Source organism: Nicotiana tabacum, chromosome 22 (genome assembly GCF_000715075.1).
Source record: "Nicotiana tabacum cultivar K326 chromosome 22, ASM71507v2, whole genome shotgun sequence".
Taxonomy (NCBI): Eukaryota; Viridiplantae; Streptophyta; class Magnoliopsida; order Solanales; family Solanaceae; genus Nicotiana; species Nicotiana tabacum.
The window spans coordinates 149,013,481-149,028,221 of NC_134101.1; the positions used below are offsets into that span (position 1 = coordinate 149,013,481).

The 14,741-nt window shown below is 39.4% G+C and overlaps 1 protein-coding gene across 15 annotated transcripts in view; it reads left to right on the forward strand.

The window, feature by feature from the left end:
- Nucleotides 1–14,741, forward strand: part of LOC107820295 (putative protein phosphatase 2C 51) — a 60,994-nt gene that overhangs the window by 16,372 nt on the left and 29,881 nt on the right. For 9 of the 15 annotated variants that reach the window (XR_012704840.1, XM_075243572.1, XM_075243564.1 and 6 more), the window contains exon 13: nucleotides 13,215–13,302. The exons of 3 other annotated variants lie outside the window; for them this stretch is intronic. Coding sequence is in view for 11 of the 12 variants with exons in the window: in XM_075243572.1 (XP_075099673.1) it covers nucleotides 13,215–13,302 (88 nt within the window). In the remaining variant the exon portion in view is untranslated. Of the gene's footprint in view, nucleotides 1–3,101; nucleotides 3,437–9,931; nucleotides 11,015–13,214; nucleotides 13,303–13,436; nucleotides 13,544–14,741 lie in introns of those variants that run through there. 3 more of the 15 variants (XM_075243571.1, XM_075243574.1, XM_075243570.1) reach the window with 3 other exon arrangements.

Below are 14,741 nucleotides of genomic sequence, written 5' to 3' on the forward strand. Positions count from 1 at the left end.
TTTATTCTGATTTGATTTGATTTGATAGCTGGATTGATTGTATACATTTATTTTATTTCCTTAATTAGCATTAGGAGCTTTGTATAAATTCCCTTGCCCATGGGATGTAAATATACACATAAATACAAGAAGCTTTTTCTTCTTCTCAAAATCTACATGGTATCCGAGCCATTGTTGCCCTTTTGAGGTGAGTTATCTCCCTCGCAGCATTAGGGTTCCTTTTTTATTAAAGAAGTCGAGTTTCTCTCTCTTGTTGGCTATCCACAACACAAACTCCTTCTGATTTCCTTCTGATTGGGCTGAAATATGGAGACATTCAAGGAGACGGTTTCTGAAGTTCGGATGAAATTCAACTTCTCCGTCGCCTCCTAGCCAAACTTGACTCCGCTAATATTGCCACATCCAATCATGTGCAATCAAGTATTGCCTTTGCTGATAACTTTAATTCTTGGATTATCGATTATGGTGCAAATAGACACATGATAGCTCTTCTAAAGGCATTCAAAACTATTCTACGTGTCCCAAAGGAGATAATGTTAAAATAGCCAATGGTTCTTTAACACCTATCTCTGGAACAGGTTCTGTCATTTGTACTCCTAATATTAAACTATCATCCGTGCTCCATATCATTGAGTTCCCTATCAATCTTTTATCTGTTACTGCCATGACCAAAGCTCTAAACTGTAAAATCGAGTTCTTTCCCGATCATTGTATTTTTCAGGATCTTCAAACAGGGAAAATGATTGGCAATGGTAGATTGCGTGATGACTTGTATATATTAGATGAGATTCAAAACTCTAGTCAAGCCTTTTTTGGGGAAAGTAAGGATGTCAACCAAGAAATAATACAACGGCATAGACGGTTAGGACACCCATAATTGTTTGTTTTGAAGAAGTTATATCTCGATTTGTTTTCAAGGACTCGATTTGAATCTTTGTTCTGTGATGCGTGTGAATATCCCAAGCATACTAGAAACTCTTATTCTGTGAGTGATAATAAAAGCACAACTCCGTTTCTGACTATTCATTCTGATGTATGGTCCTACCCACACTGTTTCTTTGTTTGGTAGTCGATGGTTTGTTACTTTCATTGATTGCTGCACTAGAATGACTTGGGTATACTTGTTAAAAGCCAAAAGTGAAGTTTTCTCTTGTTTTCAGTCATTTGATAAGATGATTTGTACTCAGTTTGATGCCAAAATAAAAATCTTGAGAACTGACAATGGCATCGAATACATGGATAAAAGATTTGGTGCTTATTTGGAGTCCAATGGGATAGTCCATCAGACTAGTTGTCCTTACACTAGTGCACAAAATGGGATCGCTAAAAGAAAAAATAGGCATCGGTTAGAAGTAGCAAAATCTCCTATGTTCACCATGCATCTACCAAAATCTTATTGGGGGATGTTATTCTAGCGGCTGCCTATCTTATCAACAGAATGTCACTTAAACCCCTCAATTTTCGAAGTCCTCTGGAAACTTTAAAGTGTAAGAATTAATATATTGTTCCTCCAAAGGTGTTTGGGTGTATTTGCTTTGTCCACACTAGAAATTCTGGAAAACTTGATCCTAGAGCTATAAAGTGTGTTTTCATTGGGTATTCTCCGACACAGAAAGGTTACAAATGTTATCATCCTCCCTCTAGGAGATCTTTTGTTAGCATGGATGTTACCTTTCGAAAATCTGAGCCCTATTTCAGTATTACCTCATCACCTCTTCAGAGGGAGAGCAGTAAGGAGGAAGAGGTGATTCTACCTAGTTCCATTACTAGACCTCTTGATGACATTGTCACAGGGGAAAATGAAATTTGAGAAAGAATTCAGGGGGAGACTATTGGGCGTTTGGATAGGCCTGATTTGAAAACTTACTCACGGAAAAATAGAGCAGAAGAAGCTATCATGCAATCTACCGAAGCTGAGCCTTCTTCTACTGGTGAATTATCTAGATTTCCTAATGAGTTAGATGAACCTATTGCTCTCAGAAAAGGAGTCAGATCTTGCACCACCAAACACCCTTTATCTAATTTTGTCTCCTATAATTCTTTGTCTCCCTTATATAGAGCCTTTGCCTTGTCTATTTCTTCTGTGTCTATTCCCCATAATTGGAGGGAAGCTTTTGCAGATCCTAAATGGAAACAAGCTATGATTGAAGAAATGAAGGCCTTGTCAAAAAAGGAGATATGGGAACCTGTCACTTCACCACCAGACAAGAAGTTGGTTGGTTGCAAATGGTCTTTACTGTGAAGCACAAAGCGGATGGCTCGATTGAAAGATTCAAAGCAAGATTGGTGGCTAAGGGATTCACTCAGACCTATGGAGTGGATTATCAAGAGACATTTGCCCATGTTGCTAAGATGAACACTGTTAGAATTCTTTTATCTTGTGCACCTAATCTTGATTGGGACTTGCAACAGTGTGATGTAAAGAATGCATTTTTTCATGGAGACTTAGAAGAAGAGGTGTATATGAATATTCCTCCTCGATTTGATACTGCACAAAGTCAAGGAAAGGTATGCAGATTGAAGAAAGCCTTATACGGACTGAAGCAATCCCCCAGAGCTTGGTTTGACATATTCAACAAAGCAATGATCTCCTTCGGTTACCAACAAAGCAATGTTGATCATACTATCTTCATAAGACATCAAACGGGCAAACTCACTCTTCTCATAGTTTATGTTGATGACATAGTAATGATAGGAGATGACAAAGAGGAGATGTCTCGATTGAAGAAGTTGTTGGCACATGAATTTGAGATCAAAGGTTTAGGAAAATTGCAGTACTTCTTGGGAATTGAGGTTGCTAGATCCGAAAGAGGAATCTTTATTTCTCAAAGGAAGTATATTCTGGATCTTTTGAAAGAAACTGGTCATAGTTGCAAACCTGCAGAATCGCCCATTGAAAGCAATCACAAGTTACAAAGCGGAGTTGGAGAATCAATTGATAATGAGAGATATCAGAGGCTGGTTGGAACTCATTTATCTCTCTCACACTAGACCAGACATAGCCTATTCAGTTAGCTTGGTGAGTCAGTTCATGCATGATCCCCGAGATCCTCATATGCAAGCTGTCTTTTATATTTTGCGGTATCTGAAATCTGCACCAGGGAAAGGTCTACTTTTCTCCAAACATGATCACCTCCAAATAGAAGCCTTTACAGACGCGGATTGGGTCGGATCTTTAGATGACAGAAGATCAACATCCAGTTACTGTACGCTCGTAGGAGGAAACTTGGTTACTTGGAGAAGCAAGAAGCAAAGTGTAGTTACTAGATCAAGTGCGGAGGTAGAATATTGAGCTATGGCCCAGGGTGTTTGCGAACTGCTTTGGATATAAAAGCTACTACAGGAATTGAGACTGTATGAAAAAGGAAAACATTCCTTGTACTGTGACAATAAAGCTGCCATCAGTGTAGCTCATAATCCAGTCCAGCATGACCAAACAAAGCATGTGGAAATTGTTCGACGCTTCATCAAAGAAAAAGTTACAATTGGTGTCTTGAGTTTGTTTCATGTACCATCGGAAAAACAACTAGCTGATGTGTTTACCAAAGGTCTCAACAAGCGACTTTCCATACTTTGAGCTTTGCATGTGCGACATCTTTGCACCAACTTGAGGGGGAGTGTTGATTAGCATGATTCAAGGAGACTTGATTTAGGAGTGTTAATTAGCATGATTTCAAGAGATTTAATTATATTTAGGAGATATTCTGATTTTATTTGATTTGTTTTTATAGCTGGATTGATTGTATAGATTTATTTTATTTCCTTAATTAGCATTGTGAGCTTTGTATAAATTCCCTTGCCCATGAGATGTAAATAATACAAAAAGCCTTTCTTCTTCTCAAAATCTACAATTACACATCAGTTGATGGTTGAAATACCTGTGGGTAATGTGTCACCGGAATATGTCCAAAACTTCAGCTGCGTTTTGCCCGTTAAGAATTGAAAAAGCTTCGTACAATATCAAAAAGGATCGGAAAATACACTCTAGAGTTATAAATTTATAATTGTAACAGCTGACACATAGCTAAGGCCACAATGAAATTCTGAATGCTTCACAGTGTACTCACTTCAGCACTGGTTTTGCATGCTGCTTAACATCATCTTCAATCAACCTCAGCCATATTTTCAGAGGAAATAGGTCGAGTAACAACAACAACAACAACAAGCCTAGTGAAATTCTACAAGTGGGGTCTGGGGAGGGTGAAGTGTACGCAGACCTTACCCCTACGTTTCGGGGAGAAGACCTTTCTCAGCTTCAGAGTGGTTCGAAACAATGATTTTACAAAATGACAAGGCCTGGTATCACTTCACATCTTGTATCCTTATAAGTATAATATCTGCTAAGAAAATGTATGTTGAGCCTAACTTAAATCCAAAAGCTAGGTCAAGTGGTGAAGATTTTCAAAACTAGATAAGGAGACTTCTACACACACTTAACCAGTGTGGCATTTAATGCCACCCTGCATGTTAAGGTGTTAGCGGAAACGTAAAAGAAAGAACACAAGATTTAACGTGGTTCAGATCAAAATAATCCTACGTCCACCAGAGAACAATTGCCCTTTTAACATTAACAAAGGAAGGGGAGATTTCCCAATTACACTTAAGATAATTTCTCTCTTAAGTCTCTACTCACTACAATGTATTGTATTATTTTGGGATGATTTCTACAAGTGAAGGAGTGCATCTATTTACAGAGGTAAAGACCTCCTTTTGATGTCATTGGTGACATCAAACTACCTCCTCTTGATGTCATGGGTGACATCAAAGGAGGAAACTTCCTCCTAGCATCCACACCAACTCTTTCCACCAACTCTTCCAATTGGCATGCCATTGTTGGCTAAACATAAACCAACATTTTCAGCATGCCATTGTTGACTAAACATAAACCAACATTTTCAATCTCCACCTTGGTTTGCGTTTCGAGCGTGTGAACAACTCTGGCCAAAACTTCTAAGCTTACTGGGCAACCCCGTTGTAAGAAACAAGAAGAATCAAACCATTGTTGAACATACCACCTCCACCTAGCAACTGTTCTCTTCGGAGTTGCATCAGTTGATGCACACCCCCGCCAAGTCCTTGCAGTGTGCAAACTTAGCGAGCGAGACTATCTTGGTCAACACGTCTGCAGCATTATCGTCTGTGATAACCTTCACGACCTTGATAGTTCCCTCATCAATAACATCTCGAATAAAATGAAATCTGACATCAATGTGTTTAGTGCGCTCATGAAATCTCTGATTTTTCATTAGATGAATAGCACTCTGACTATCACATCTAAGAGTTGATTCCAGCTGAACCAAACTCAATTCCGCTACTAAACTTTTCAACCAGATAGCTTCCTTTACCGCCTCCGCTGCTGCCATGTATTCTGCTTCTGTCGTAGACAAAGCGACAATCGACTGCAGAGTCGACTTCCAACTGACGGCACTGCCAACGAGGGTAAAGATGTATCCAGTTGTGGACCTTCTTCTGTCAAGATCTCCTGCATAGTCAGAATCCACATAACCGAGAATTGAAATACCTGTACCACTTTTTCGAAAGGTAAGACCAACACCAGAAGCTCCTTTGAGATATCTCAATATCCACTTGACAGCTTCCCAATGCCTCTTTCCTGGGTTGGACATGTATCTACTTACCACACTTACAGATTGAGCAATATCTGGACGTGTGCATACCATAGCATACATAATACTACCAACTGCACTGGCATAAGGAATCTTTGACATATGCTCCACCTCATCCTCGGACTGAGGCATTTGTGACTCTGAAAGTTTAAAATGAGGAGCTAATGGTGTACTTACAGGCTTGCACGTTTGCATATTGAATCTCTCGAGAACCCTTTCAATATACCTCTTCTGAGAAAGATGTACAACATCGTCTTCTCTTGAAATCTCCATACCAAGGATTTTCTTTGCAGCTCCTAAATCCTTCATGTCAAATTCCTTACTCAACAGTTCCTTCAAAGCATTTATCTCTGTAATGTTGTTAGCAGCAATAAGCATATCATCAACATACAACAGTAAATAAATCATTGAGTTACCAGACATCTTCTTGTGATACACACAGCTATCAAATGCACTCCTTGAGAATTCATGTGTAGTCATGAATGCATCAAACCTCTTGTACCACTGTCTAGGGGATTGCTTCAAACCATACAAAGACTTCTTTAGTTGGCATACGTGATCTTCTTTTCCCTCAGCTAGGAAACCTTCAGGTTGATCCATATAGATTGTCTCTTCTAGATCACCGTGTAAGAAAGCAGTTTTGACATCAAGCTATTGAAGCTCCAAGTCAAATTGGGCAACCAATGCTAGTAGCACGCGAATTGAGCTATGCTTCACGACTGGAGAGAAAATCTCATTGTAGTCAATTCCCTCCTTCTGACTGAATCCTTTTGCAACCAATCTCGCCTTGAACCTAGCATCTTCCACTTCAGGAATTCCCTCTTTCTTTCGGTAGACCCACTTGCATCCAACTGTCCTCTTCCCTTTTGTCTTTTCACTAAGACCCATGTCTGATTCTTGTGAAGAGACTCCATCTCTTCAGTCATTGTGCAGCATCCTTGCAAGAAGTTGCTTCAATATACGAGGAGGACTCCAGATCTTTAATCTCTTCTTGTGCAGCTACGAACGCATATGCAATCAAGTTTGCTTGATTTATAAGGCGTTCCGGTTCTCGTGTTTGCCTCTTCTCCCTCCCTTTCGCAATTGTGTATGGTTCATTGACAGCAAGTTCTTCAAGGCCTACATCTTCTGACTCATCTTTAACCTGAGTCTCTTGATCCTTTTCCTTGGCAAGCTCCACCGGAAGCTCCACCTGCTCGTTGTTCTTGTTTCCTGAAAACTCCACGGAAACTTTACGGGGATCAAGTATAGAGGATTCATCGAAGGTGACATCTCTACTAACTATAAATTTGAGTAAAGACAAACACCAAAGTTTGTACCCTTTTACTCCATCCACATACCCTACGAATATGGCCTTCTTAGCCCTTGGTTCAAGCTTTCCTTCATTAACATGATAATAAGCTGGACACCCAAATACTCGTAAGTATGAATAGTTAGAGGGTTCACCTGACCATACCTCATTCGGAGTCTTAAAGTCAATTGCCGATGCTGGAGATCGATTGACAATATGAGCAGCAGTGTGAACTGCTTCAGCCCAAAATACTTTGGACATTTTGGCTTGTAGGAGCATACAACGAGCCTTTTCAAGAAGAGTTCTGTTCATTCTCTCGGCAACTCCATTCTGCTGTGGGGTATGCCTGACAGTCCTATGTCTTGAGATCCCATGAACCTTGCAGAATTCATTAAACTCTTCATTGCAAAACTCCAAGCCATTGTCTGTGCGAAGATACTTGATTTTTCGCTCCATTTGATTTTCAACCAAAATCTTCCACTCTTTAAATGCTCTTTCCGCCCTTCGATGGAAGTTTAGAAGGACCCCATAAATCTGAATGGATGTAGTCTAGCACTCCTCTTGTCTTGTGTTTGCCAGTGCTGAAGCTGACCTTCTTCTGCTTCCCTAGAACGCAGTGCTCACAGAAGTCAAGCGTGCTGATCTTCTCACCTTCCAAAAGTTTACGATTACTCAACATCTCCAGTCCACGTGCGCTCATATGACCCAGTCTCATGTGCCATAGTCTTGCCTTGTCATCATTAGATAACTGCACTGTAAATGCATTTGCAGAGCCAACAATGGTGCTTCCGGCCAATGTGTAAAGGCCGTTCTCCAGCTTGCCTTTCAGCATGACTAAAGAACCTTTAGTCACCTTCATAGTTCCTGCTTCGCTCATGTACCTGTAGCCTTGTTCATCCAGAGTACCCAAGGAGATCAAATTCTTCTTCAGATCAGGAACATGACGGACTTGTGTAATAGTCCTCACGATTCCATCATGGCAGCGAACCCGAACTGAGTCAATGCCAACTATTGCACAAGTTGCATTATTGCCCATTACTACGGTTCCTCCACTTTTCTCGTAGCTGCTAAACTAGTCTTTTCGGAACGTCATATGCAGAGTACAAGCAGAGTCTAACACCCATTTGTTTTCATAACTACTATTATTATTACACGATGTTATTAGTACATAATCATTATCAAAATTATGTACCTGTTCAACTGTAGATGCACTCCCCTTTTCCTTGGACTTTGACATTGGGCAATCTCGTTCAAAGTGCCCTTTATTGCCACAACCCCAACACTCTGTATTCTTCTTGTTCACACGAGACTTTGATCTGTGCTTTGATTTGCTCTTTCCCTGTTGGCTAGTCCGGCCTCTGACAAAGAGGCCACTTGCCTGGTCATCTCTATCTCCTTCAATGTGCCTCCGCACATCACTAGAGTTAAGTGCCTGCCGCACTTGCTCAAGCTTGATAGGCTCCTTGCTATACATCATTGAATTCTCAATATTACGATATCCTGAAGTCAATGAAAATAGCAAAGCACATGCAAGCGTCTCCTCCTCCCTTTTAATTCCTGCAATTTGTAAGTCCATGACAAGTTTATTAAACGCATCTAAATGATCTTGTAACGAAGTACCTGACCCCATCTTAAATGTGTGAAGACGCCGTTGTAACAACATTCTTGTTGTCACTGATCGGTCTTGGTATAACCCTTCTAGCTTTTCCCACAACTGTTTGGCCGTCTCTTCGGTACCCGTACTCACTTCACAAAGCACGTTAGGTGCAAGGGATAGTTGGATTGCACTCAATGCATCCCCTTCAATCTTCTCCTTGTCGGGAGCTGATATATCCGTAGGATACTTTCCGTCAATAGCATGGATTGAACCTTCCCTCCGCAATAACGTCATCATCTGGATCTTCCAGATATTGAAGTTGTTGCGTCCATTGAATCTATCAATTTCAAACTTCATGGAACTCATCTTTGCTTGTTCTTCCTCCTTGGATCGTTAAAGAATCCTGTCGCTCTGATACCAATTGTTAGCGGAGACGTAAAAGAAAGAACACAAGATTTAACGTGGTTCGGATCAAAATAATCCTACGTCCACCAGAGAACAATTGCCCTTTTAACATTAACAAAGGAAGGGGAGATTTCCCAATTACACTTAAAGAATTTCTCTCTTAACTCTCTACTCACTACAATGTATTGTATTATTTTGGGATTATTTCTACAAGTGAAGGAGTGCATCTATTTATAGAGGTAAAGACCTCCTTTTGATGTCATTGGTGACATCAAACTACCTCCTCTTGATGTCATGGGTGACATCAAAGGAGGAAGCTTCCTCCTAGCATCCACACCAACTCTTTCCACCAACTCTTCATGCCATTGTTGACTAAACATAAACCAACATTTTCAGCATGCCATTGTTGACTAAACATAAACCAACATTTTCATAAGGCTTGCAAATCTGGAAGCGTGGAGTAACGGGTGCCCCATTGTTGGGTAGCCCAACATCAGAGGTAGGTCTGGCTCAGAAATCATGTTGATTTGTGTGTCCATCTCATCTAAAAGATCAAGGTGTTAAATAGTGCACACCTTTTTTTTAATAAGGAAAAGTGTAGAAGGCAAGGTTCAAAACACCTTTATTACTTGATAAATGAAAGCACACCTTTATTTACTTAATTATTACTTCGACACATCTCACGTGCAAGAATGAATTTTTTTTCATGGGTCAAGCACGTGAAATTTTTTATTTAATAAAAGGTAGTGGTTAGACTTGAACCAAAGACCTCTGTCTGCTTTAAAACCATGTTTTGAAAATAGACCTTACCTCTAACTCAATCCCAAAAGTTAGCTCAATTGATGAAAATACAAGGCCATATAAGTAGATTACATCTCATACACTTAACCGACATGGACTATAATGCACTAAAGGAGTTGTTTTTCTTCTGGCCTTTCTTATCTAAACTTTGTGCAATATAACTGATGAGATCAACAACCATGAATATTAGAAGATATGTTATTGTTGGAACAGGATGATGTTGCTTCAAAACTAAAGAACTTTTGGAACATCATTCAATGCAACTCAAACAAAGAGTGAAGATAAAGGAGTACCAGAAATAAAATCAATATATGTTCGTGATTATTCCAACCAAATTGAATTGAAGAACAGTACTATTTCCTCTGTTTATCTTTCTATGGTTCTTAAGTTACATTTGAGCTTTGATTCATGACTGGTTGGCTGGGTGGTTGAGACATAGGAGTAATAACCTGGAGATTCCAGGTTAGCTTGGTGAGTCAGTTCATACATGATCCCCGAGATCCTCATATGCAAGCTGTCTTTCATATTTTGCGGTATCTGAAATCTGCACCAGGGAAAGGTCTACTTTTCTCCAAACATGATCACCTCCAAATAGAAGCCTTTACAGACGCGGATTGGGCCGGATCTTTAGATGACAGAAGATCAACATCCAGTTACTGTACGCTCGTAGGAGGAAACTTGGTTACTTGGAGAAGCAAGAAGCAAAGTGTAGTTACTAGATCAAGTGCGGAGGTAGAATATTGAGCTATGGCCCAGGGTGTTTGCGAACTGCTTTGGATATAAAAGCTACTACAGGAATTGAGACTGTATGAAAAAGGAAAACATTCCTTGTACTGTGACAATAAAGCTGCCATCAGTGTAGCTCATAATCCAGTCCAGCATGACCAAACAAAGCATGTGGAAATTGTTCGACGCTTCATCAAAGAAAAAGTTACAATTGGTGTCTTGAGTTTGTTTCATGTACCATCGGAAAAACAACTAGCTGATGTGTTTACCAAAGGTCTCAACAAGCGACTTGCCATACTTTGAGCTTTGCATGTGCGACATCTTTGCACCAACTTGAGGGGGAGTGTTGATTAGCATGATTCAAGGAGACTTGATTTAGGAGTGTTAATTAGCATGATTTCAAGAGATTTAATTATATTTAGGAGATATTCTGATTTTATTTGATTTGTTTTTATAGCTGGATTGATTGTATAGATTTATTTTATTTCCTTAATTAGCATTGTGAGCTTTGTATAAATTCCCTTGCCCATGGGATGTAAATAATACAAGAAGCCTTTCTTCTTCTCAAAATCTACAATTACACATCAGTTGATGGTTGAAATACCTGTGGGTAATGTGTCACCGGAATATGTCCAAAACTTCAGTTGCGTTTTGCCCGTTAAGAATTGAAAAAGCTTCGTACAAAATATAAAAAAGGATCGGAAAATACACTCTAGAGTTATAAATTTATAATTGTAGCAGCTGACACATAGCTAAGGCCACAATGAAATTCTGAATGCTTCACAGTGTACTCAATTTAGCACTGGTTTTGCATGCTGCTTAACATCATCTTTAATCAACCTCAGCTATATTTTCTGAGGAAATAGGTCGAGTAACAACAACAACAACAACAAGCCCAGTGAAATTCTACAAGTGGGGTCTGGGGAGGGTGAAGTGTACGCAGACATTACCCCTACCTAATGAAGGTAGGGGTAAACTGATTCGTTTCGGGGAGAAGACCCTTCTCAGCTTCAGAGTGGTTCGAAACAATGATTTTACAAAATGACAAGGCCTGGTATCACTTCACATCTTGTATAATATCTGCTAAGAAAATGTATGTTGAGCCTAACTTAAATCCAAAAGCTAGGTCAAGTGGTGAAGATTTTCAAAACTAGATAAGGAGACTTCGACACACACTTAACCAGTGTGGCATTTAATGCCACCCTGCATGTTAAGGCTTGCAAATCTGGAAGCGTGGAGTAACGGGTGCCCCATTGTTGGGTAGCCCAACATCAGGGGTAGGTCTGGCTCTGAAATCATGTTGATTTGTGTGTCCATCTCATCTAAAAGATCAAGGTGTTAAATAGTGCACACCTTTTTTTTAATAAGGAAAAGTGTAGAAGGCAAGGTTCAAAACACCTTTATTACTTGATAAATGAAAGCACACCTTTATTTACTTAATTATTACTTCGACACATCTCATGTGCAAGAATGAATTTTTTTTCATGGGTCAAGCACGTGAAATTTCTTATTTAATAAATGGTGGCGGTTAGACTTGAACCAAAGACCTCTGTCTGCTTTAAAACCATGTTTTGAAAATAGACCTTACCTCTAACTCAATCCCAAAAGTTAGCTCAATTGATGAAAATACAAGGCCATATAAGAAGATTACATCTCATACACTTAACCGACATGGACTATAATGCCCTAAAGGAGTTGTTTTTCTTCTGGCCTTTCTTATCTAAACTTTGTGCAATATAACTGATGAGATCAACAGCCATGGATATTAGAAGATATGTTATTGTTGGAACAGGATGATGTTGCTTCAAAACTAAAGAACTTTTGGAACATCATTCAATGCAACTCAAACAAAGAGTGAAGATAAAGGAGTACCAGAAATAAAATCAATATATGTTCTTGATTATTCCAACCAAATTGAATTGAAGAACAGTACTATTTCCTCTGTTTATCTTTCTATGGTTCTTAAGTTACATTTGAGCTTTGATTCCTGACTGGTTGGCTGGGTGGTTGAGACATAGGAGTAATAACCTGGAGATTCCAGGTTTTGAGTCTCAGTTACAACACTGAGTCTGAGCCAATGTACTCCTAGCTTAGTGGAAGGCGACACCTTTGCTTGTTGCTTTACCAGCTGCCTGGTGAATCACCTGAAATGCGCCAAGCTGGCCAGATACAGAACGTCAATACACAAAAAGATTACGTTTCAGCCTTGAAGAGAAAAATGGACAAGGACTATCTCAGCATAAATTAGTGTTGGAGCTTAGATCTTCATGTCAGACTCCAGTTAAAGTTTTAGGATGAATTGTTTTGTTATAACTTATAACTGAGACAAAAAGGAACAGTAAGAACAAAATGATATGCTTTCGATATGCCGGCCCAGTCTAATTGAGTTTAAAAGAAGTTTCGAGAATGTTTGATGATGGTTCTCGTGAGTTGTTGATTATAAATTTTGATTGTCAGCTGTCTTTTTTTTTTTAGCTTCTACTTTCTCACTGTTGCTAAATTAAACATCCATTAAGTTCATGCTTATACACATTGCTGATCTCGCTCTTTCTTTCTCAGCTGATTTAAAGAATCTGGTTTATGTAATTTCTTAGCTTTGTTTAACTTTAAAGTATCCACTGTCCATATGCATATGAAGTACAGTTGTCAATTCTTTGATTGTTCTAGGACTTAGGCTTTCCACTTTTAAGTTTTCTATGACATATCAAAGAGTCTTTTATATATAGGATGGAATTTTATACTAGTATGCTTTCTGATTGTCTTATGCAAGAGAATATGGTCGTTTGCTTTGAGGATCAAGATTCTGGGAGGTGCTTGAAAGGGCATCCAAATGAAGATGAGAATTATATAACTAAGATGTACGTCAACTTACCTATTTCTTCCACATCTTTTGTGTTGAGTTGTCTTCTACATTATAGTCAACTGCTAATACTGCGGGATGTTTATTGTAGATTCTTGAGTGAAATCTCAAATACATGCCCTCATGTTTCAGGTGAAACCCTGTTGCAGCAAAGTGGCTGTCTTATTTGCGTCCTTTGGGTTCCCACTTCGTGATACATAATGAACTGTCTGGGAAAATAATTTATGTGCTGAAAATGTACTCTTTTTCCTACTTCCAGGGATTTAAGTTCACTGATTTAGTCTCAGTGACAGTCTCTCTTCTTTCCTCGGAATTGTTGAGAAACTAATTTCCATGAAGACAACATGGTCTTTGTTAGTTTGATAGTTAAGTAGTAGTAAATAACCCTAATCCCATATGTATTAGGAGTAGGACACGTATTATATATATATAGGGCTCATTGTATCATTGTGAATATTAATCAATAATATATTTTTCTCCCGTGCATTCTCACATAGTATCAGAGCAACCGTGAGAAATTTATCGCTGTGCATAAATTCCAGCGACTCCGGGAAGAGAAAACAGTCAACCGGAAGCCCTTTTTCCGGCAAAAACAGGTCTATCCGCAAGAATCATACTATCCGTCAGTGTTGTGCAAAAACCAACACCACGGGGAAGTAGATCAGAGCTCGGCGACCAACCCATTAAAAAATCTCCGGCAGAAAAGGCTGCACGCGCCCCCACGCGCCGCCGGAAGAATTTCTCCGGCGAAGTTCCGACGCCCACGCGCTAGCACGTGAGGCAGTTTCCGGTTAGAATTCGGTAAAATTCCTTCAGGGGGCAGTGTCTTCACCTTGCAAATCCGAGCATACCCATCCAATTCAAATCAAATTCAAACCACTTTTATATTTTTCCGGCGTGAACGGTGATTTTTCCGACGTGAACAGTAATTCCCAAAATATTTCTGCTTTTTCGGCGCAACATTATAATGGCATTCGTATCAGAAGCCTTTAACTCACAATCCGTTGGATCCAATTCATTAAATCCAATCCAGATTATATTGAGTTCCTTCAGTACAAAGCATGTAAACAGACATCTTCAGGGATAGCTTCCGTTGTTTAAACAGATAGTAGCGTGACTTGTGTCTCCCAATCTTCAACCTCTGAGTCTTGGGTCATTGATTCAGGTGCATCTGATCATATTTCTGGTAACAAATCTCTTTTCACTAGTATTTCATATTCTCAATCTCTTCCAAAGTCACAATGGCCAATAGGTCTCAAGCTATGGCAACTGCAATAGGTCAAGCAAGTCCACTTTCTTCCTTACCTTTAGACTCGGTTCTTTATGTTCCTAGTAGTCCTTTTAATCTCATAGCCGTTAGTCGCTTAGCCAAATCACTTAAATCTGTTGTTTTATTTCTTGATGACCTTGTTTTTATACAGGAACACAGTACAGGGC